Source organism: Triticum urartu, chromosome 7A, assembly GCF_056163025.1.
Source record: "Triticum urartu cultivar PI428250 chromosome 7A, HENAU_Tu73, whole genome shotgun sequence".
In the NCBI taxonomy this organism is placed as follows: Eukaryota; Viridiplantae; Streptophyta; class Magnoliopsida; order Poales; family Poaceae; genus Triticum; species Triticum urartu.
Window position 1 is genome coordinate 671,201,385 of NC_141879.1, and position 21,497 is coordinate 671,222,881.

The window sequence follows — 21,497 nt, forward strand, 5'->3', positions numbered from 1 at the left end:
AGGGCTCTAGATTGGATCTCGTGGTTCTGGAACTTGTGGCATTTGGAATTGTGTTTCGTTGACTCACCTAGGGTTTCTGAAATATTTGGGTATTTATAGAGCTGAGAGGCGGTGAAAAGGACCTATGTGGGCCCCACTACCCATCAGGGCACGCTAGGGGCCTTTGGAGTGCCTAGGTGTGTAGTGCGCCCACGGGCCTCCCCTCTGGCATTTCCTTGGCTCCCAAGTTGTCTTCTGGGCAGAAAAAAATCTCCAAAAAGTTTTGCGGCATTTGAACTTCGTTTGGTACTGATATTCTACGAAGTAAAAAAAGTAAAGAACAACAATTGGCACTGGGCACTATGTCAATAGATTAACTCCCAAAAATGATATAAAGTTGTTATAAAATGAATATAAAACATTCAAGAATGATCATATAACAACATGAAACAATCAAAAATTATAGATACGTTAGAGACGTATCACTAACCACTAGAACCACTGGATTCTAGTGACTAATTGCAGCGCAAAAATTTAAGAACAATTGTAGATGCGCTATTATTTGCGTGATACTATTACTGTATCACTTGATTTTTGAATTATTTGAAAACATTTTGGAAAAACCTTGAAAAAATGAGAACAAAATTTGAAAGTTCACAGATTTCACAAATAGTTCCTAAACTTGAAAAAAAGTTGGTCTATTCGAATGAAAGTTCAAGAATTAAAAAATGTTCATGAAATTGGAAATGCTCAATAATTATAAAAAAAATTAACGAACTTGAAAATAACTACAAGTCTGAAAAAAGATCACAAATTTGAAAAAGTTCATAAGATGTTGAAAAAAAGTTAATTTCATGAAAATGAGAAAAGTTCATCGATTTGACAAAACAAATCATGAATTTGACAAAAAAATGACTTTGTAAAAAGTTTGCAAAAAATGGAAAAAGTTCATCAACCGGGATCCTATACCCAAGATTTGACCGATTTCACTGTCACTATGTTCATCTGTAATATCAAACTGGAAGAGAACGCTTGAATGTTGGCTCGTATTCTTCGGGGAGATCGATGTGCATCTTTTCTCGATGTGTTGAGTGGGCATCCTAGCTTGTAATGGTCTCCTTTTTCTCTGTATTCCCGGGGTAGGGTAGCTTTGCTAAAAGCACGGATGTAATCTGTGGTGGCGGTGTCATTGTACCTTTGGCTTCTCTAGCCTCTTCTCTCTTCAATACATGCAGGCTTGTGCATATTTTAGAAAGAAAAAATAGAACCAGATCTAATCCTAGTGACACTCATTGTCACGTGGCAAACTTGACTTTGCCAGGACAGTTTGGTTAAAGCCGCAACTAGCCACGCCAAAATTTTGGCATGACTAATGCTACTGCATGACCAAAATTTTGGTGAACTCTAATTGTTTAGATTGCACCCACGGGATACAATCGGGCCTCCGTTTGGTGTACCCCTAATCCATGTGGATCTTTGGTTTGGCTATAAGGGCATCTCCAGCCGTTGGCCCTTCAGGGGACGCCTAAAATCGCCGCCTAAGGGTGAGCCGGCGCAAAAATTAGGCTTGGGGGCGAGTTGGTCCCCAGCCGCCGGCCCCAGGGCCGCCCCAGGCACGTTTTAAAATAAAAAAAGTTCGGCGAAGTTCGGCTTAAACACGATAAAATTCGGCCAAACACGATAAATTTCGGAACATTTCGGCGAAGTTCGCGGATTTTTATTACATAGAACATATACACAAACTAATCTAAAGGAAAAACTGGCTGAAGTCGCCGCCGTCGCCGCCATCATCGTCGTCGGCCTTCTCCTCCTTGACGCGGGCGCCCCTGCTGGACCCCTGCCCGGCGTCGCCATGGCGGACTGGTGGCGGCGCATCGTCGTCGCTGTCGCAGATGACGACGACTCCGCCTTCATCGCAGCCGCGTCGACGCTCCGCGAAGCGAAGCAGGGCGGCGCGCTGGCGCTCCTTCACCTTCTCCAAGCGCTCCTTCTCCATCGCTATGGAGTCCCTGCACGCCCATTCCAGGGCCGCGTCGTCGTCGTCGAGCTCCGTCGTCACCGGCGCGGCCGGCTCCTTCACCGGCGCGAGCCCCGGCTCCGCCTTTGGCTTGACGAAGCGCGAAGGAGGAGCCGATGAGTAGGCGCGCCGGCCGCCCTCGTTGATGACGATGCCGGCGCTGCGAGTGCGCCGGCCGAGCGGCGTCTCCGCCGCGGGCTCGGCCTTGACGCCGAGCAGGGCCGGAGTGCCGGAGGAGTGCGATGAAGATCGGGAGGAGGAAGAAGAGGAGGAGGACCCGAACCTCCTTGGCGCCCATGGCCCGACGCGTCGGTGCTGCCCCGGGGCGGCCGCCCTCGCCGGGTACGCCAACAGCGGGTCGTTGCCGCCCTCGAGGTACGTCAGCACGCCCTCGAGTGTGCGGCCGGGGATGCCCCACCACAGGTGGCGCCCCTCGCTGTTCTGCCGGCCGCCGACCACCGGCGCGCCGTTGGTGGACGCCAAGCGCTGCTGCTGGCGGCGCTCGAAATACGCCGCCCAAGCCGCGTGGTTGTCGGCGGCGTACTGGGGGAGGGAGAGTTGGGCGTCAGTGAGGGAGGCGCGCACGACCTCGACTTCCACGGCGAAGTACTTCGGCTTCGCCACGGCGTCGGGCAACGGGGGAATGGGCACTCCCCCGGCGCTGAGCCTCCACCCCATCGGCCCAGCGCGCATGTCCGGCGGCACCGGGATGTTCGCCTGGAACAGGAGCCAGGACTCCTGTTCGCGAAGCGAACGGCGGCCGAAGCCGTTGGCCGCCGCCTCGTCTCCGGGGTAGCGTTCCGCCAAGGCGACGGGCTCGGGAGAGGTAGAGAGATAGAGGGAGGGGCTGGGCGGCGCTCGGGAGAGGTAGGGAGAGGGAGGAGCTGGGCGGCGGCGAGGGGCGGGGCTGGTGTGGGCACAGGCGAGTGCAGGCCACCGGCTATATAGCCGCGCCGCACCCGTGTGTACGCGTGCGAGGGAGGGGAGGCGTCGGCACGTCGTCCCGTGACGCGCCGCCCGTGAGGAATCAATGGCGAGGTTGACCGGCGGCAACCTTGCCAATGATTCCCTGCGGGAACCGAGGCCGTTGGGAGAAGACGAGGCGCCGTGTCGCTGACGCGGCGGGCCCGTGGCTGTTTCGCGCCAATACAGTTCGCCCCGGCGCCCCCGTGTGCCCCAGCGCGCCGGGTTCGGCCTGGGTCCGCCGGCGCTGTTTTCGGCCCAGGCCGACGAAAATCGGGCTCCTGGGGCGCGACTGGGCCATTTTTTTGGCGCCGGCGCGAAAAAATTGCCTAAGGATGCCTTCCTGGGGGCGCGGCTGGAGATGCCCTAAGTAGTTTGGATACCAGACAATAAAGGAGCTGTCAAAAAAAACAGAGAACAAAATAGGGCACAGAAATTAGATCATTAGGGAGCTTCATGGATTGAAAAAACGGAGGCTAGCTATGGCCACCGGTTAGCATAAGGGGGTCCTTTTTCATTGGTAGAAGACAAGATTCACTATTGTTTGTCATGGATTTGGAGGAGTAATAAGTTAGTTTTGGAGGTAAAAGAGAGAAGGCAACGGAGGTAGAAGAAGCACAGTACACATTTTTTCCTTTATTTTATTTTATGGTGCGGTACTTAGATCATGGAAGGGAATCTTTTTCAGTCTCTCAGAGGATCATGCATGCATTGGAAGCCAATTTTTTGGCGAAGGATTTCTCCGCCCTCGGCTTTGCCCACGCGTTGACCTAAAATGCACAGGCATGCACGGGCTGGGCTTGGCTAGCCAAATATTAGGTCACCATCCAAACAACGGCTGAAATCTGTCAGCGCACCAATTTTTTTGCAGCAGTGCTATACACGCGATGCACGGCAGACAATTTATGGACGATAGCACATATCAGTGCGTCCATTCATATTATCAAAGTGGAGCGGACGGCAAGATTGACATCGTGCAGCTGTCGTGCATATAGTGCGTCGTTGGTATAGTAGTTTCGATTTTTTTGGTAAGGTTGACTTTGGCTCAAAGCCAAACGCATCCGAATAATGCACAATCGGAACATGGACCTGCATGAACAGCAGCGCGCCGAGGCAACTTGTCTCTTTATGTCACTAGGTTATTGCTAAGGCTAGTCATAGTGAGAGTAACTTAGCAAGTAATATAGCGCACTCCAAAATTCTTTTGCTTATGTGACATGTAGTTAATGAGAAGTGGTAATATAATATGTTACTGTAACATAGCGTTTTCAAGACAAGATGGGTCTACAAGCTAATTAATGAAGTCCCCTATGACACTACTACTATGTTACTTTCAACTATGAAGATAGTAAGTTAGACTAGTGTCATATGCATGACACTAGTATAAGTTACTCCCCACTATGACCAGCCTAATGACGCGGTATCCGAGTTTTTTTATGCTGTTTTTGCGTTGCAACTGAAGCTGCAAACGCAGGTTCACCTGCATGCCGGAGTTAATGCGCAGGTTCGCCCGTGATCCAATGCCGGAGTTAATGCACGCCGAAGTCAGCACCTCTCGAGGCGGACCCGCAATCAGTGAGACAAAACGCTTGATCCCACGGCACGACGACAAGATCGAGACATGGCCTCGAACGTCGCCGGTCAGCCGCTTGAGCTGTACCTGTACGCGCGCCCGCTCCGGTGGAAATTGCGTCCATCGCAAATTCGCAACGTGCGCCGCCGACAAAACGCGGCCGCCCATACAAGTCGTTGCCTATTGCCTTCGTCGTCGTCGTCGTCGTCCCGACGACCTATAAATATGCCACCCGGCCGTACCCAGCCGGAGCAAACAACACTCGACGTACACACGGCCATCTATCTTGGTCGTGTTCACCGTCTTGGTCGCGAAAAGAAATGGTGACTAAGCTCGCAGCGCTCATCGTCTTGGCGGCGTTCCTCGGCGGGCCCCCGGCGTGCGAGGGCGACATCATCTGCTTCAACGGCTGGCTGAAGCTACCCATCCAGGACCCGCGGCTCTGTCCTCAGGGCTCCAGGTCCAGGATGAACGGCCGTACGCGAGCGCTGGTGCCGGTGCCTCGTCCCTCGGGGTTAGGGCTCGGCCTCGGCTACTACAACAACAGGAGCTCCAAGTCCTACTGCCCGAGAGCGGAAGGGATCGTGAGGGATGCCGTGAGCAAGGCCGTGGCCGCGCAACCTGGCATTGGCGCGGGCCTCATCCGTCTCTTCTTCCACGACTGCTTCGTTCGGGTACACACACCTCCTCGATTCTAGCTTACTTCCTTCGGCCCAAAATAGGTGTCTCAACTTTCTAATTGAGACGGAGAGGAAGTATATACTAACTGCATTGTTGTTTACGAAGATCAATATGTTCATTACGGAGGTGATGTCTTTCATGTTTATTATATTCAGGGTTGCGACGCTTCCGTCCTCCTCAAGACGACCAACTCCAACAACAGCGACACGGAAATGGAAGGCAACCCGAACAAGAACAGCCTGCGAGGGTTAGAGGTGATCGATGCGGCCAAGGCGAAGATCGAGGCCGCCTGCCCCGGGAGAGTCTCGTGCGCCGACATCGTCGCCTTCGCCGCCCGCGACGCCTCCTCCATCCTCAGCAACCGCAGGATCAACATCCGGATGCCTGGCGGCCGCTACGACGGCCGCGAGTCCTTCGCCGATGAGACCGACCAGCTGCCCGGGCCCTTCTCCGGCGCTACAGTGCTCCTCAACAATTTCAAGGCCAAGGGGCTCACCTCCGACGAAATGGTCACGCTCTCCGGCGCGCACACCATCGGCCGCGCACGCTGCGCGTTCTTCTCTAGCCGCTTCTCTGAAATGGACCCGACATTTGCCGCCAAACTCAGGGCCCAGTGCAACGACGACAACACCAACGTGGACCAAGAACATGTGACCCCCGAAGTCCTGGATATGCGCTACTACCAGGATGTGATTGACGGAAAAGCGTTGTTCACCTCGGACGCCGTGCTCAACTCGGCCGAAACAATAAAGCAGGTGACAGAAAACGCGAAAAAGGCAGGGGCGTGGGAGAGGAAGTTCGAGAGAGCCATGGAGAATTTGGGGAAAATCGGGGTCAAGACCAAAGCCGACCAAGGCGCAGAGATCAGGAAGGTATGCTGGAGAGTCAACAACTAACGTTGGGTAGGAGTACCTAGTAGAATGCATGGTGGTTAGCTGGCTCCATGGCGGGATTGCCCGATGGAGAAGATGTAACACTTTTCTGTCAATCACTTTTTAACAAGTGTCATTGTTTTCTTTATTTAAATTATTTAGATTTAGATTGCATACCACATGTATCACATGGTTCAATAAGTGTCATTATTGGTTTTGTCAAACTAATACTACTACTGCTACTACTACTCTACATTTGTGTGTAATAAAGGTACACTAGGTATACAAGTAACGGTGTATCTTCACTAATTAAGATACCAAATTGGTCATGGTGGCCAGCAAAGATGTAATCGTGACCTCGCATTTGCTCGCGATTTGTGCACACCAAGGTCTAAAGTTTCGTCAAAATTTTGATGGTGGGCAAAATTTTTGCCTTTAGTTCAAGAAATTTCGGTTGGTTTTAATTTCTATGTAAAGACAAACATGGATCAGATAGAATAAATACGAGTTACAGTAGAACAGATGTACGAAACTTTTCTTGATCAGTAGGTCAAGAGTTCGAATCATGTGCACAAACATTTTGATTAGTTTACTGAGTACTGAATGGTTGATAGATTGTTTTCTATCAGAACTCGTTTACACTTTGTATGCCGAGTACCCCTGAATTTACATCAGCAACGACAGTTCTTCCAATAGTGAGTTATACGTTTACAATAACTGAGGTAGTCCTAGAACGAAATAACAGGAAATACAACACCAGATAAGAGAGTACTATATATCACAGCGTTCACAAGCAAGCCATGTGTTTACAATAAAATACTCCCTCCATTCCATAATACAAGACCATTTTTACAAGCTAACATAGCTTGCAAAATGGTCTAATATTATACGAGGACGGATGGAGTACATGATTTGCCACATCTGAAACCATTCAGCGTGGAATTAATTCCATTAACTTTTAAGGGAAACTACTTGCACACACTAGTTGATCAGAACAGATTAGAAGTAGTACGTCGGACAAATGCCACCATTAGGCGGAAAACAGGCATAATTAAGTTTGTACTCCCTCCGTCCGAAAATACTTGTCATCAAAATGGATAAAAAGGGATGTATCTAAAACTAAAATACGTCTAGATACATCCACTTTTGTTCATTTTGATGACAAGTATTTCCGGACGGAAGGAGTTCTACTGAATATGAAGTACTAAAACTGGAAGAGTGAACAGGCACTTTAGCGATGCATCAGTTCCCTCTACCACGCATACAAAGGACAATGCTGGTAAGCGCGGAAGGACAGCTTGCCTCCAGATGCTTATACCCCTCCGTTGCCACCACAAAGCGTCAAGGATCACAGGAGTGCTGATGATGAACTCGACACACTTGGCCTTGAGGCGCAAGCAGTTGTGCCGCTCAGCCAATGCCAGAGTCGTCGCCGCAGTGCTGACGGTGATGCCATGGGAGAGCCTGCCCTCGCACATGACTTTGAGCCTGTCTAGCCCGTACCTGTCAGCAGCCGCCAGCAAATGCTGCAGCCTCACGGCCTCCTGCTCGCCGTCAAAGTTCAGGAACTGTGTCCGTGTAGATGAAATGCAGCATGGCTTTTGTCAAATTCAAGTTTCTCTGTTTTTTAGAAACACTTGGACACTTTCCAAGTCAGTCCAGTTACTCCGGCTTTTTTGTGGAGTGCAAAAAAAAAAAGCCAAGCTCACTTGTTCCAGAGTTTGTTGTTTATGTTTCTAACGATCAAGCCTTCTTTGACGCTGATGGGCATGGGCAGCCTTTCTCATCTTATTTCACAAGAATAACAGGCAAGTATATTCTAGTTAGCATTTACAAGCAAATGGATCTGGTAACATATCCATCCATTGGCATGGATCCTCAAACAAAGACAAATATATTATGTATGTGATCAACAAATCCTCGCTTCAGATCATCCACCAGAAACATTTTGGTTTCATTGCATCTTTCAAAGACATAGCAACATGTTTGGCAATAATTCTGATCAAACTTATACATACATTCAAAGGATGACATTTAGATTTATCCACATGTCCATAACAGTATATAAATGTTGAACAAGTATTTGAAAAAAGATCATGTATATAAAAAATGTTGAACAAGTACTTGAAAAAATGTTGATCATGTATATAAGAAATAGAATGAAAAACAAAAAGAAAAAAATAAAACCCAAAAAAATTAAAATAAAAAAGAAAAAATGCAAAAAATAATGAAGAAAAGAATAAGAAACTTACATAAAAAAGGAGAACAAAAGAAACAAAAAAAAGATGAAAAAAATAAGAATTAAAAAAGCTAGCGCTTTTCCCTTCAAGTAAGACGCGCCTCCTGTACTACCATTAACGCAAGTGTGGCATTTTATCACTGCGAGCCCTCGTTTCCTTCCTTTTTCTCTCATTTTATTACTACCGCTGGGCCGGCCCATTCTGTACCTGCTTTACGCGAGAGATTCCTTCCATCTCGCGTAAAGCGAGAAATAGTTGCCACGAACAAAGAAGAGCCGCACGGGCTAGAAGACAAAAACTTCCTCTTTTAAATCTCAGCTGGCAATTTTTATGGTTAATGCAAATTAATAATGGATATAAAGGAATGACATATGGAGAACTTAAGAAACCTTCCTCCCTCTAATATTAGGTATAGATATAGATTTTTGGCACACGTTGGATATTTTATCAATACATGATTAACAAGTTTAATAATACATGTTTGGGACGTTTTTTTGAATATTTGTAAAATAGTTTTTTCATAAACACATTGAACATTTTTCTGAATGGGACAAATCATTATCTTTGAACTGCGAGAACATTGCTGTATTACATGATTTATTTTTATAAAATATCATGAACATACTCTTTAAACACATGAATATTATTAAAATGTTTCCATTTTTTAAATGTAAGAAATATGTTATTAAATTACGTGAAAATATTTTCACACTGTATATTTTTTTTCTAATTTGTGAAATTTTTTATTTTGAAATGCATGAACATTTTTTATTGTTACAAATGAATTTGTTTTTGTGAATAACTGAACATTTTTAATTCTTGCTGTTTGGCCTCAAAACAATTGTTCAGTGTGCAAAATCCTTCAGAGTTATTCTTCCTTATTCTTGAAAAATAGTTTACAGTCTGAATATACCAGCAGAAATCACTGATGTTTGAGGGGGGGACTGCCAACATGAATCTAGCAAGATTTTCACAGAATATGTTTGTCTTCGACCTAATACATGGCGGGATTCGAATATGAATGGAACCATGTAGAACTGCTAACTGCATTTGGAATAGATTGGTCATCAATCATTTTTCTAACTTTGCTCGGTCAATAGTCTTCGAGTCAAATTATACATTACCCGAGTTTGAACAATCAAAAAACTGTTACTATCAGACTATGAAACCGTTCTCACCAAGTCTTATCCAATTCCAAAGGAACCAAACAAGCAGCTGCAGTCTTATATGCAAAAACGAAGGGACACATTCACGGGGATAACAAAACAAGCCTGGCATTAGATGATTTTGCACACATCAAGCATTTAGCATGAACTCAAATCCACCAAATATAAGGAGCAAATGCAGGCGCATGGTAGTTGCTCGGAAAATAAATAGAAGTAGGATAGAGGCAAAAGGTACACATAATTAAAGTTCTAGTAAATCGTGCATCCAAAGGAAGTGACAAAATGCATCGACTGAATATTGGAACTTAAGCACCTACAGCTTCGTTTTCAGTGGCTTCTCCCACGCACAGAGAGGACAATGCTAGTAAGCACTGAAGGGCAGCTTGCCTCCAGATGCTTATACCCCTCCGTCGCCACCACGGCATTGAGGATCGCAGGAGTGCTGATGATGAACTCGACACACTTGGCCTTGAGGTGCGTGCAGTTGTGCTGCTCAGCCAAAGCCAAAGTCGTCGCCGCTGTGTCGACCGTGATGCCACCGGAGAGCTTGCCCTCGCAGATCACTTTGAGCCTATCCAGCTCATACCTGTCAGCAGCCACAAGAAGATGCCGAGCCATCGTTGCCGCGGCCTCCAGTTCCTGATCAAGTTCAGGCATCATGTCGGTGTATATGAAGTGCAGCATGGCTTTGAAGGCTGAAGCCTCCATGTCCTCAATCACAATGCGTTGAGCGCTCATCTCCCTCATGTGCCCAAAGAACTCGGCCATGAGAACAGGGGACCTTGCAGCAAGTATGTTCTTGTGAGCAAGGAAGGACTCACGGAGACAAGGAATGTGACGTCCGCTCCCTTCTCGCTCCTGCGGAGATCACCAAGGTGCTTGTGCAGGTTGGAGGCCGGCACGGGCACCGTGGTTTCAATATCCATCTGTTCCTTCATAACTGTGATGCTGCACTGCACAGCCAAGTAATCGTCCTTGGGACAGGTCGGCGGCCGTAGAAGTGATCTTTTGACGAGCAGGACTCCACCGGAGCAGTCTTTGTGGCACTTAAAACATGCGACACACTCATTTCGCCTGGTCTTTGGTACGGTATCTCCGGGTGCACCAGGAGACAGCTTAGGTCGGCCTTCACAGCGCGTGTGGGGGCTTCACTGAGGAACATAAGCCTGGACTCAACAAAACTATTGCCATACCAACGTGGATAGCAGTGGATCTCCCACTCGTATCCATCGAAGTCCCACCTGGATTTGATGCACTCCGTGTCGCCTATGGTCGAGGACACCAAGCTGAAATCATTGATCCTGAACTCCTGCAGCAAGCGCACGCTGCTACCCGACGTGAGGTCCTTTGGCATGGCCAAGGCTGTTGGGGAAGTGGAGGTTGGAGAGACAGAAGTGGAGGTTGGGGGTGAGAAGATGATGGATTTGATACAGAAGGGCAGGGCAATTTATACAGCAGGGGTTGCAATTAAAAGCAGCAAGGTGGTGACTCCTCGGGTGGAGGCGCCGGCATGCATGGGCGTTGGAAGTTGAACACGCAAGTGATCAATCAATGCAGGATATGAACCAGAAGGGTTTGCTGGGGAAAAGCACAACTGCACAAGTACTAGGATGTTCCTGGTTCTACCTAGACGTTGACGTTAATATTGATGGGTTTCACTAGTATAGCTGACTCCCTCTGTGTACTTTCACTGACGGGGCAAAACCAGGAGTACAGTCCAACAAACAGAGGCAGGAAAAATGATCCTGTAGACTATAATGGCTTGTGAGAGCGCATCAGGACGAACGAACATGTAATGCACAAGCTCGGATTCAACAGAAAAAGGAAGACTCCGTGCACTGTCTTTCTATAACTGAAAAATTGCTGCCGCTTTTCCGAATTCTTAGCAGGCGCATAATCGCATGGTTTTACTTTACCCTCTAAAAAGCAAAGCGCCCGGGGATATGCATCTCTGTTAGTAATCATCTGGCAGACTCAAGTCCAAAGATGGTAATATCATAAAACCGTTTAGAAAGAAGCAGGTGAAAAGTACATCCACTTTTGAGAAACAGTCAGACAAAGTAATTCAAGAGTAGTCTGCAATGGATCATACAGAAGAAGAAAAGGCGTACACTGTTCCTAAACTTAACCAGGAGGCCATTTCATCTGCCTTCCACCGAGTACATGCACGTGCAGATGATACACTGATTGACCTGTGAGCAAAACAGTGGGCAGCATTAGCATAGATGCTGAAAAATACCGTGATGAGAGGAGCAGAAAGAATTATTGGGGGTAAGATCTGCAGCATGAGCTTGCTTACATCCTTCTGCTCCGTTGTTTATGACGACGCGGAATCCATCTGCTACGCCTTCCTTCTCAGCCACTACCTTCGCAGCGTAAAGCAGCTGCCCCAAAATTTCAGCATGCCTTGGTTCAGCCTACATGCATGTACTTTGTATAAATAAGGTGGCATACTGGAGATGGAGGACTACTCAGGTTAAAATTACTAAGCTTGGTCAAAGAGTCAGCTGGAAGGGCATTAACATGTACTAAGATAAATCTTGCCATAACATAGCATTTTACATGTTAATCTTCTTGTCTGCACATAGCTCATAAGTAAGCAGCAGAACCTACCTTGTCAAGTCCAGTTAGCCCATCTCTTAGTTTTGGGATGACTAAAACATGGACAGGAGCTTGTGGATTGATATCTCTAAATGCCAAGACTTTCTCATCCTCATAGACAATGCTTGAAGGGATTTCCTTTGCAATGATCTTGTCAAAACTAACAGAAATGAACAAAGGAGAATATTCAGAGCCACCGAAATATATTAGAAAGGAGTAAAATGGGCAAGCTTATCGGAGATTTACATGGTCGGTCCTCCAGTATCAGCAGTCGCTGCCGCTGTTTTGGCAGCAGCCTCTTCATTTGTTGATGAAGCAATATGGCGCGCAAATCTAGTGTAGCCGGGAATTTATAAAAGACAATATTAGTTAAGGACCATACACTACACAGGTCTGGTCCTCCTTGGGACTGCCGGCTCCGACCTCCCTTGATGCTCTGCTACAACACCCAACGATTCAGGGCCTCAACCCCAATATCTGGCCTTCGGTGGCGCTGACCATCTCTTGGAAACTATGGGACTCGAGAAACGCTCTCGTCTTCAGAAACGAGGATCACTCCCACAGAACCACGATACGAAACATTGTTGCTGATTTCTCTCTATGGGTTTTTCGGTTCAAAAAGGAAGCAGACAATACCTCCGCTAGGCAATGGCTTCACTTTCTCTCTTCAGCTGTACCCTAATGCTCTTGTTGTAACCGAACTGCTGCTGTAATTCTTGACTCCTCTTTTGAGTGGTAATATATTCAGGTGGGGAAGCTCTCCCCCCCGGTGACCGTTCAAAAAAAAAAAAGATATAGACTTAAAATATACTCCCTCCGTTCCTAAATATAAGTCTTTTTAGAGATTTCAATATGGGCAAGTTAAAGCAAGTTCAGACAAATTTCAGGTAATTACAGATTGCTTGTGTGTGGAATAAAATTTCACAGGATAAGGTGCAAAGGGACTGTTATGAACGATATTGGATTAATTCCCATATGTGTATGGGCAGTGGTGAATTCTGAACTGAAATGTTAATTACTAGTATATCATGATTAATTGGGATTCAGTAATGGCCTTCTGTGAGAAAGGATCAGCGATGGCCCGTTGTTCCTTGTTGCTTACACAAGAGTGAACAACTTCAAATGCATCTTCAGGGATACTCTGTTGACTTTCTATTCTGACCAAGGTGTTAACCAATTCTAAGTTCCTAACAAAAAAGCCTATACCGGAAATTTTCAGGGGATGAAATTCATCTTGGGCGGGTCTTCGCGGCTCACTAAGTCGATAACTGCAGAAATGTTCTATTTCTATGCATCTGGGAGTTGCTCTAGACACGATCAAGTTCTAAATCCGTTGAATGTGGCATTGAGATTCTCCAACATTTTCAACTATGTCTGAATTATTTCAAGCAGGTACATGCTTCAGACGCCAGTAATCACTAAAAATCAGAAGAAACAGCAACGTCGCACAAAACTACCCCTAGCACTACCACCTATGAGACCTAACCCTGACCCAAATCCCCGATTGAATTACACGGGATTCGCGGGGCCAGTAAGATCTGAGATACAAGAAGACACCTCACCTTCGGGGAGCGAAGTCGCGGGAGACCCGGAGCGCGTGCGGCCGCAGCAGGGGGGAGCGCCTGCGACAACAGGGAGGAGAGGGCGTTCGATTGGACTGGACAGGATGCGATATCTGCTCGACTGGACTGAAGGGGGCGCAGCTAGAGCTTACCGGAGGAGGGAGGAAGTGGCCGCCGCCAGCGTCGCCGCCGCGGCCGTGGCCGCCATTGGAGACAGGGTTGGGAGTGAAAAGGCTGCGGCCGTGCGCGTGCGGGGATGCTGTTGCGCTGGGGGCTGGGGGTGTATCGGTGCTATCGGCCGCCCGATGGAACGTTGACGGTCCAGATGGAGCGTGATGTCCGTCGTGCACTAAAAATGGGATTTCTGTTTTTCCTCTTCTGAACTTAAATAGTTCATTCATTTGGTCCAAGATAAATGAGCCGTGCGTGTAGCAAAAGATCAGAGGATACTTAGACACACAATCAAACATTGTGTTTGTACTGATGCTCAAAAGAACAAACATCATCATGGTTAAGATCTTGTCCAACCACCTTTGGTAGCTATAGATCACAAAGGCATGTGTTGCCGCGCCCGCCCATCTTGAGTATAAAACTTGCACAGTTAAAATCTCCCGTAAGATTTAGACAATTTGAATTACAATGGATCGATGCAGGTTGTGGTACATATTTAAATCAGAACAAATGCACTCATATGAATAGTTCCTTTTTACATTTTCTATACACTACATTCATGAAAAGATGCAAAACAAACGGGTGGAGCCAAAAAGAAATAAGATGATATCCTCTGAAGGCTAGCATCTTCTACAGCCGCACAAAATTCAGTTGTAATAGGAATGTCATACATGGGGGTGGTTATCTCGTCAAGTTTTAAGCTTCGGCGATTCGCTGGCCGACACCGGGAACGAGCTCGCGCGCACCGGCAGCGGGGTTGCGAGTGTGCCGCCGTACGGCGAGACCTTCTTCCTCCCTCTATCGCACACACAGATAAAGCGATGTTTTTAAACTACGTCATGGAAAGGGAGTAAAAACCGTTTATATAAGATCTGCCTGCACTAGTGACTTCATCATTTTGTCAGACTCCTCGATGATGAAAAGACGTTATAGTCTTCCTATGAAATGGATATACCCAAGAACCTTTACGGGGATGGCTATCTGCTTCTTCTGACCATCGGTAATGTCCACCTCAAGATACCTAGAGAAACTGCACTCCCTATAGTACTTGTCATCCACATACTCGTTTTTAAACAAAAGGCAACTTTTTGAACAAACATGTATCTTCTCATAATTCATAAAGAGCATCTTTGTGATTTTCCACGTCTCGTACAACGCTAGTAGGGTTTTCTGCACTAGTGAGATGTGAAATATTGAGATCGAACGAGAGTTATGTCTTGCTCACCTCGATCGATATGACAACGACGACCGACGGCGGGATGGCGGCGACAGGATGGCAACGGGAGAGGCGAAGAGGGCTACGACGGCGGCGGCGAGCTCGATTTGCGGCGGCCGGGATTTGAAGACCAAAGGGTTGGGGCGTCCGTCACTTATAAAGCCGAATCTAAGTCGAGTGCCAAATCACGGGTACTTATATGGGAGACGATGGGTTTCCGTGATTAAGAAAAGGAATTCGTAAATCGTAAATGTAAGCCCAGTACCTTGGGAGCATACTCGGGTTATTCCCAAATGCCGTTAAGCCGGCCGACGGCAGCCACGTGGCGAGCAGATTTAGCTGAGGCCCCTGTAAGCCGAGTGTTTTCTATAGTATGCCGGATCTTTTATGTATGCCGAGAACCTTTTCAACAGCCTCTTAACTTACATTTTATTACGCCGAGGATGCAATTTTTACTACTACCTCTCTCTCAGTTTACAGGGTGTGCGCGTGCCTCTAGATCGTCAATTTAATCAACATAATACAAGTCATATATTACAAAAAATATATCAATATAAACTTCAGATATTCTATTTACAAACCGTATAATTTTCATGTTATATAGTTTATATTAAGATGATAAAATTGGCAACCTAGATTTACGCGTAGGACTTGTAAACTGAAACGGAGGTACTGGCGTTTGACGGATGTTACTCGGCTTACTTTGATCTAGACCGAGTACCTATATTTTGACACTCGGCTTACATTAAGATACTGGACAATATGTGATTTTTCTATAGAGTTGGTTTCTTTCAATTATCCAAGAAGTATATTAATCGCCGCAGCTCTCTTATTTATGCACAGATGATTGGATCTCGATCTTGATAATGGAAATTGTCCCCCGGCTCGTGTGCGGCGTGTTATTTCTATATTACTCCAAACATGAGTAGATCATTATCGAGCGCTGTCTTCCAGCCTCTCTTTTTTCTTCCTCGGTGATGGTTGGAGGTACTACTAGTGCTACAAATAGTAGATGGACCTTGCTCACAAACCACGCAGCTCTCACAACTAATACTAGTATTACGAAGTCAGAACTCAGAGCACACTTGGTCGAGAGGGACGATGGCGCCCCTAGCTTCACGTCTCTTCCTAGTGGTGCTGGCGCTTGTTCGGGCCTTCTCCGCTGCCGCGAAGCCGCACTACACCGGCGTTTTAAGCTTCGGCGACTCGCTTGCCGACACCGGGAACGAGCTCGCGCGCACCGGCGGCGGGCTTGCCAGCGTGCCGCCGTACGGCGAGACCTTCTTCGGCCACCCCACCGGCCGTGCGTCCGACGGCCGGGTCGTCCTCGACTTCATAGGTGATGAGATGCCCGATGATCTACGTTCTAATTCATCATGCGGGAGTAATGCTTTGGAGAGACCACTCATGCATACGTGTACCTTGTTCTGAGTACTAATCAATGTTAATTCTCATTGGTTTTGTTGTACGTACATGCAGTTGAGGCGCTGGGGATGCCATCGCCGAAGCCGTATTTCGCCGGCAAGACCGCGGCGGACTTCCGGCGGGGCGTCAACTTCGCGTACGGTGGGTCGACGGCGCTTGGCCCGGAGTTCTTCCTGAGCAGAGGGCTTAGGTCGTTCGTGCCCGTCTCGCTCGCAAACCAGACCGCCTGGTTCAAGAATGTTGTACAGCTAGCCGGCTCAGAACAAGGTACACGTATGCATGAGTGGTCTCTCCAAAGCATTACTCCCGCATGATGGCTTGTAGTAGTCAAATAACCTGCTGGCCGGTCTGACTCACGTCCAAACCAATTCACAGAGCAGAGGAAGCTGACGGCGACGTTGCTGGTCATGATGGGAGAAATGGGAATCAACGACTACCTCGTCGCCATCACCGGAAAGCTCAGCGACGGTGAGATCCGGACCTTCGTGCCGCACATCGTCCGCGCCATCCGTGATGTCGTGACCGTAAGTAGTGAATATTTCTTCTTGCTTTTCCAACATACTATATATGTAGAGTAGAGTAGTGACTCACAACTACGTACTATGCAGGATGTGATCGGTGCGGGAGCAAAAACGGTGGTGGTCCGGGGGATGATACCGCTGGGTTGCCAACCGCAGATGCTAGCCCTCTTCGAGGGCACCGGCGCCGCCTACAGCCGTGCGACCGGCTGCCTGACGCGGCTCAACGACCTCGCCAGGCTGCACAACCGCGCGCTGATGCGCATGGTCCTTGACCTCCGGCGTGCCCACCGCGGCACGGCCATCCTCTACGCGGACCAGTACGACCCCGTCGCCGCCATCGTCCTCTCGCCCCGCAAGTACGGGCTCGGGGACAGGCCGCTGGCGGCGTGCTGCGGGGGGAGCGGCACCTACAACTTCGACTCCAACTACGCCACCTTCTGCGGCGTGGCCGGGGCGACGACGTGCACCAACCCCTCCAAATACGTCTCGTGGGACGGGATACACATGACCGACGCCGCTAACCGGCATGTCGCCGGCGCCGTGCTCAGGTCCACCATGTTGCGCCAAACGCCACCTACGGCAGACCTCGCCTCCAGCTAGCTATGTTATGTTGGCAATGCCCTTGCTCGGTGTATGTTATGGGAATTGCACGATGTATTGCTCTTCGTGCATAGGCACGTATATATATGATGTACAAAGGTGGGTCACAGACCTCAATTATATAAGGAACTAGGAGACGGACCCAATACACAATATGCACATAACACATATACTCAACACCCCCCTGCAGTCGAAGCGGCACCGCGGCTGACGCAAAGACTGGACCGGAACTCCTCAAATGACGCCGTAGGCAAGCCCTTGGTCATGATATCGGCAAATTGTTGGAAAGTAGGGACGTGTAAAACACGAATATGGCCAAGGGCCACCTGTTCCCGAACAAAATGAATATCCAACTCAATATGCTTGGTCCGTCGATGATGCACCGGGTTAGCGGAGAGGTAGACCGTCGAGACGTTGTCGCAGTAAACCACTGTGGCACGGTCAACAGGACAAGAGAGCTCCTGAAGCAGCTGGCAAAGCCACCAACACTCGGCGACTGCATTGGCCACATCACAATATTCAGCCTCAGCACTGGAACGAGAGACCGTAGGCTGCCGCTTGGACGATCATGAGATAAGGGAGGGTCCAAGGTAGACACAATAGCCCGAAGTGGAGCGACGAGTGTCAGGGCAGCCTGCCCAGTCTGCATCGGAGTAGGCGGTGAGGGCGGTGTCAGCGAAGGCGGGAAGCATGACGCCAAGATTCATAGTGCCATAGATATAGCGGAGAATCTGCTTGACGGCAGCCCAGTGAACGTCTCGAGGAGCATGCATATGAAGACACACCTGCTGCACGGCATATTGGATCTCCGGTCGAGTCAGAGTGAGGTACTGGAGAGCACCAACGATAGACCGATAGAAAGCAACATCCGAAGCAGGAGAACCATCCGTGGCAGAAAGCTTGGCCTTCGTATCAACAGGCGTAGCGGCGGGCTTGTAGTTAAGCATGCCGGCGCGCTCCAGGAGCTCGTGAGCGTATTTCCGCTGATGAAGGAAGAAGCCATCCGGACGGCGCACCACCTCGACACCGAGGAAGTAGTGCAAAGGACCCAAGTCCTTAATGGCGAACTGAGCGCGAAGACGAGTCGTGAGCTGACTGAGGAGACCAGCCGTACATGCCGTCAGGATGATGTCGTCGACATAGAGCAGCAAGTAGGCCGTGTCAGAGTCCTGATGATAGACGAAAAGCGAGGCGTCCGAGCGGGTAGAGCGGAACCCAAGCTGGTGGAGAAACGCTGCGATGCGCTGGTACCAAGCGCACGGAGCCTGCTTGAGCCTGTACAAGGACCGCGAAAGCAGGCACACGTGGTCGGGAAGCGCCGGGTCAACAAATCCGGTGGGCTGCTGACAGAAGACCTGCTCCTCGAGGTGACCACGGAGGAAGGCGTTGGAGACGTCCATCTGGTGCACCGACCAAGCACGGGAGACCGCAAGGTGGAGAACCGTGCGTATCGTGCCGGGCTTGACGACCGAAGCGAAGGTGTCGGTGAAGTCGATGCCAGCATGTTGCCGAAAGCCACGAACGACCCAACGCGCTTTGTAGCGATTAAGGGTACCATCAGGACGGAGCTTGTGTTTAAAGACCCACTTCCCAGTAATCACGTTGGCGTGCCAGGGACGGGGAACAAGCTGCCACGTCCGGTTGCGCAACAGGGCGTCAAACTCCTCTTGCATCGCAGCCATCCAGAGCGGGTCATGAAGAGCGGCTCGAACGGAGGATGGCAACGGCGAGGGCTCAGAGGTGGACGCCGCATGGGCGTAGTCATCCGAGGCGTTGCGCGAGCTCGGGCGAAAAACACCCGTACGGGCACGGGTGACCGGACCAGCCACAGGCGCCGGGGGCGCCTAGGGGGCCACGGGTGCCGGGGGCGCCGAGGGGGCCGCGGGCGATGAGGGCGCCGAGGGTGCCGCGGGCGCCGAGGGGGCCACAGGGGCCGCGGACGCCAATGTCGGGGGCGCCGGGGGTGCCAGCGCCACGGCTGGAGGAGGCGCCACATGTGGGAGGCGCACCTCAAAGCCAGGGGCGGGCCAAGAGAGGCGCGTGAGCACCCTGGGAGAGGCGTCGAGGAGCTCGCGTCACCGGTGGCGGGAGGAACAACCGGGGGTACCTGGTGAAACGGAAACACATGCTCATCAAAGTAAACGTGCCGGGAAGTGAACACACAGTGGGAGATGGTATCGTAGCAACGATAGCCCTTGGAGTTGGAGGGGTAGCCGATGAAGATGCAAGCGATAGAGCGAGGTGCGAGTTTGTGAGGAGCGGAGTCGACAGTGTTAGGATAGCAACGACACCCGAAAATACGCAAGCCATCATAAGATGGAGGCGTACCGAAGAGAAGATGGTGAGGTGCATAGTTCCACCATGGGCGGCAAGGGCGAAGGTTAAGGAGAAGAGAAGAAGTAGAGAGTGCGTCCGGCCAGAAACGAGGTGGCACGTTAGCATGGAACAGGAGCGTGCAAGCGCAGTCGTTCAGAGTGTGAAGGACGCGTTCGGCTCGACCATTCTGCTGGAAAGTATACGGGCATGTGAGACAAAAAACTGTGCCGTGGTGCGACAGAAAAGTGCGGAAAGCAAGGTTGTCAAACTCTTTTTCATTGTCAGTCTGAAGAGTAAGGATGGGACGCCCAAACTGCGTGCTGACATAGGAGTAAAAAGCCGTCAAAGTGGAGAGTGCATCCGACTTTCTGCGCAAAGGAAAAGTCCACACGTAATGAGAATAATCATCAAGTATAACCAGATAATATAAATAGCCCGAATTATTAGGAACCGGAGAGGTCCACACATTGCTATGAATCAACTGAAAAGGAAAAGAAGCTATGATGGTGGAGTTATTAAACGGGAGGCGAACATGTTTGCCGACACGACAGGCATGACAGGTGTGATCCTCTATCTTATGACAACTGAAGCTGAAACTCTTAAGAATATGACGAAGTGTGATGGGGTTGGGATGACCCAAACGAGCGTGCCAGAGATCAACGCCGACGGAGAGAGCAACCGGTGCGGTGGTGGAGGTGGACGGCGAATGCACCAGATAAAGCTCGTCGAGGCTATCACAGCGGTGAAGTACCATCCTGATTCGACCGGCCTTGACACAAAACCCAAGCTTGTCAAATTCAACAGTAACAGGATTTTCATGTTTTAAACGACAAACGGAAACAAGGTTCTTAATAAGATGAGGTGACACAAGTATGTTAGACAGAGTAATAGGCATGGAATTAGAAGGAAAAGAAGTGTGCCCGACATGTGTAATAGGGAGAGTGGAACCGTCGCCGACAATGATGCGGCGGTCGGTGGTGACGGGAGTGAAGAAGTCAAGGTTACCAGGATGAGCAAACATGTGAGCCGTAGCCTCGGTGTCCATGTACCAATCATCACCTCTAGGGGAGTTGTTGGGCGTAGGAGTGGCGGGCAGCGTGGCGAAGAGCACTGCTACCTCTTGAGCACTGCGTTGGTTTTCCCCGAAGAGAAAGGGATGATGCAGCAAAGTAGCATAAGTGTTTCTATCAGTTTTTGAGAACCAAGGTATCAATCCAGTAGGAGGCTACGCGCGAGCCCCTCGTACCTGCACAAAACAAATAAATCCTCGTAACCAACGCGAATAGGGGTTATCAATCCCTATACGACCACTTACGAGAGTGAGATCTGATAGATATGATAAGATAATATTTTTGGTATTTTTGTGATAAAGATGCAGAGTAAAATAAAGGCAAATTAAAAAAGCAAAGGAAATAACTAAGTAGTAGGAGACTAATATGGTGAAGATAGACCCGGGGGCCATAGGTTTCACTAGTGGCTTCTCTCGAGAGCATAAGTATTCTACGGTGGGTGAACAAATTACTGTTGAGCAATTGACAGAATTGAGCATAGTTATGAGAATATCTAGGCATGATCATGTATATAGGCATCACGT

The 21,497-nt window shown here is 49.1% G+C and overlaps 3 protein-coding genes and 1 pseudogene across 3 annotated transcripts; 2 read left to right on the forward strand and 2 right to left on the reverse strand.

Annotated features, from left to right (window-relative positions):
- The first annotated feature begins 4,773 nt into the window (after positions 1 to 4,773).
- On the forward strand, positions 4,774 to 6,338 carry LOC125522416 (peroxidase 2). Its single transcript, XM_048687480.2, has 2 exons — positions 4,774 to 5,206; positions 5,369 to 6,338. Exons 1-2 carry the CDS (start codon positions 4,853 to 4,855, stop codon positions 6,107 to 6,109), a joined length of 1,095 nt encoding a protein of 364 aa, XP_048543437.1. The 5' UTR covers positions 4,774 to 4,852; the 3' UTR covers positions 6,110 to 6,338.
- Positions 6,339 to 9,227: 2,889 nt separating this feature from the next.
- LOC125522161 (BTB/POZ and MATH domain-containing protein 2-like) lies at positions 9,228 to 11,312 on the reverse strand (annotated as a pseudogene).
- Positions 11,313 to 11,465: 153 nt separating this feature from the next.
- On the reverse strand, positions 11,466 to 13,963 carry LOC125522162 (14 kDa zinc-binding protein). Its single transcript, XM_048687240.2, has 6 exons — positions 13,807 to 13,963; positions 13,655 to 13,714; positions 12,339 to 12,425; positions 12,105 to 12,252; positions 11,791 to 11,908; positions 11,466 to 11,683 (listed from the first exon to the last, which is right to left on the reverse strand). The coding sequence occupies exons 1-6, from the start codon at positions 13,860 to 13,862 to the stop codon at positions 11,616 to 11,618; spliced, it is 537 nt and encodes a 178-aa protein (XP_048543197.1). The 5' UTR covers positions 13,863 to 13,963; the 3' UTR covers positions 11,466 to 11,615.
- Positions 13,964 to 16,051: 2,088 nt separating this feature from the next.
- On the forward strand, positions 16,052 to 17,841 carry LOC125522912 (GDSL esterase/lipase At1g28600). The gene is made up of 4 exons (XM_048687956.2): positions 16,052 to 16,380; positions 16,521 to 16,733; positions 16,842 to 16,990; positions 17,075 to 17,841. The coding sequence occupies exons 1-4, from the start codon at positions 16,143 to 16,145 to the stop codon at positions 17,585 to 17,587; spliced, it is 1,113 nt and encodes a 370-aa protein (XP_048543913.1). The 5' UTR covers positions 16,052 to 16,142; the 3' UTR covers positions 17,588 to 17,841.
- The last annotated feature ends 3,656 nt before the right edge of the window (positions 17,842 to 21,497 follow it).

Excerpts from the sequence above, each read along its gene's own strand:
- LOC125522416 (XM_048687480.2), top strand. The coding sequence starts at position 4,853 with ATGGTGACTAAGCTCGCAGCGCTCATCGTCTTGGCGGCGTTCCTCGGC. Across the intron at positions 5,207-5,368 it reads TCCACGACTGCTTCGTTCGG|GGTTGCGACGCTTCCGTCCT; the intron begins GTACACACACCT and ends TATTATATTCAG.
- LOC125522162 (XM_048687240.2), bottom strand. The coding sequence starts at position 13,862 with ATGGCGGCCACGGCCGCGGCGGCGACGCTGGCGGCGGCCACTTCCTCC. Across the intron at positions 12,426-13,654 it reads CGCGACTTCGCTCCCCGAAG|ATTTGCGCGCCATATTGCTT; the intron begins GTGAGGTGTCTT and ends CGGCTACACTAG. Across the intron at positions 11,909-12,104 it reads GGCTAACTGGACTTGACAAG|GCTGAACCAAGGCATGCTGA; the intron begins GTAGGTTCTGCT and ends ACATGCATGTAG.
- LOC125522912 (XM_048687956.2), top strand. The coding sequence starts at position 16,143 with ATGGCGCCCCTAGCTTCACGTCTCTTCCTAGTGGTGCTGGCGCTTGTT. Across the intron at positions 16,381-16,520 it reads GGTCGTCCTCGACTTCATAG|TTGAGGCGCTGGGGATGCCA; the intron begins GTGATGAGATGC and ends ACGTACATGCAG. Across the intron at positions 16,991-17,074 it reads CCATCCGTGATGTCGTGACC|GATGTGATCGGTGCGGGAGC; the intron begins GTAAGTAGTGAA and ends CGTACTATGCAG.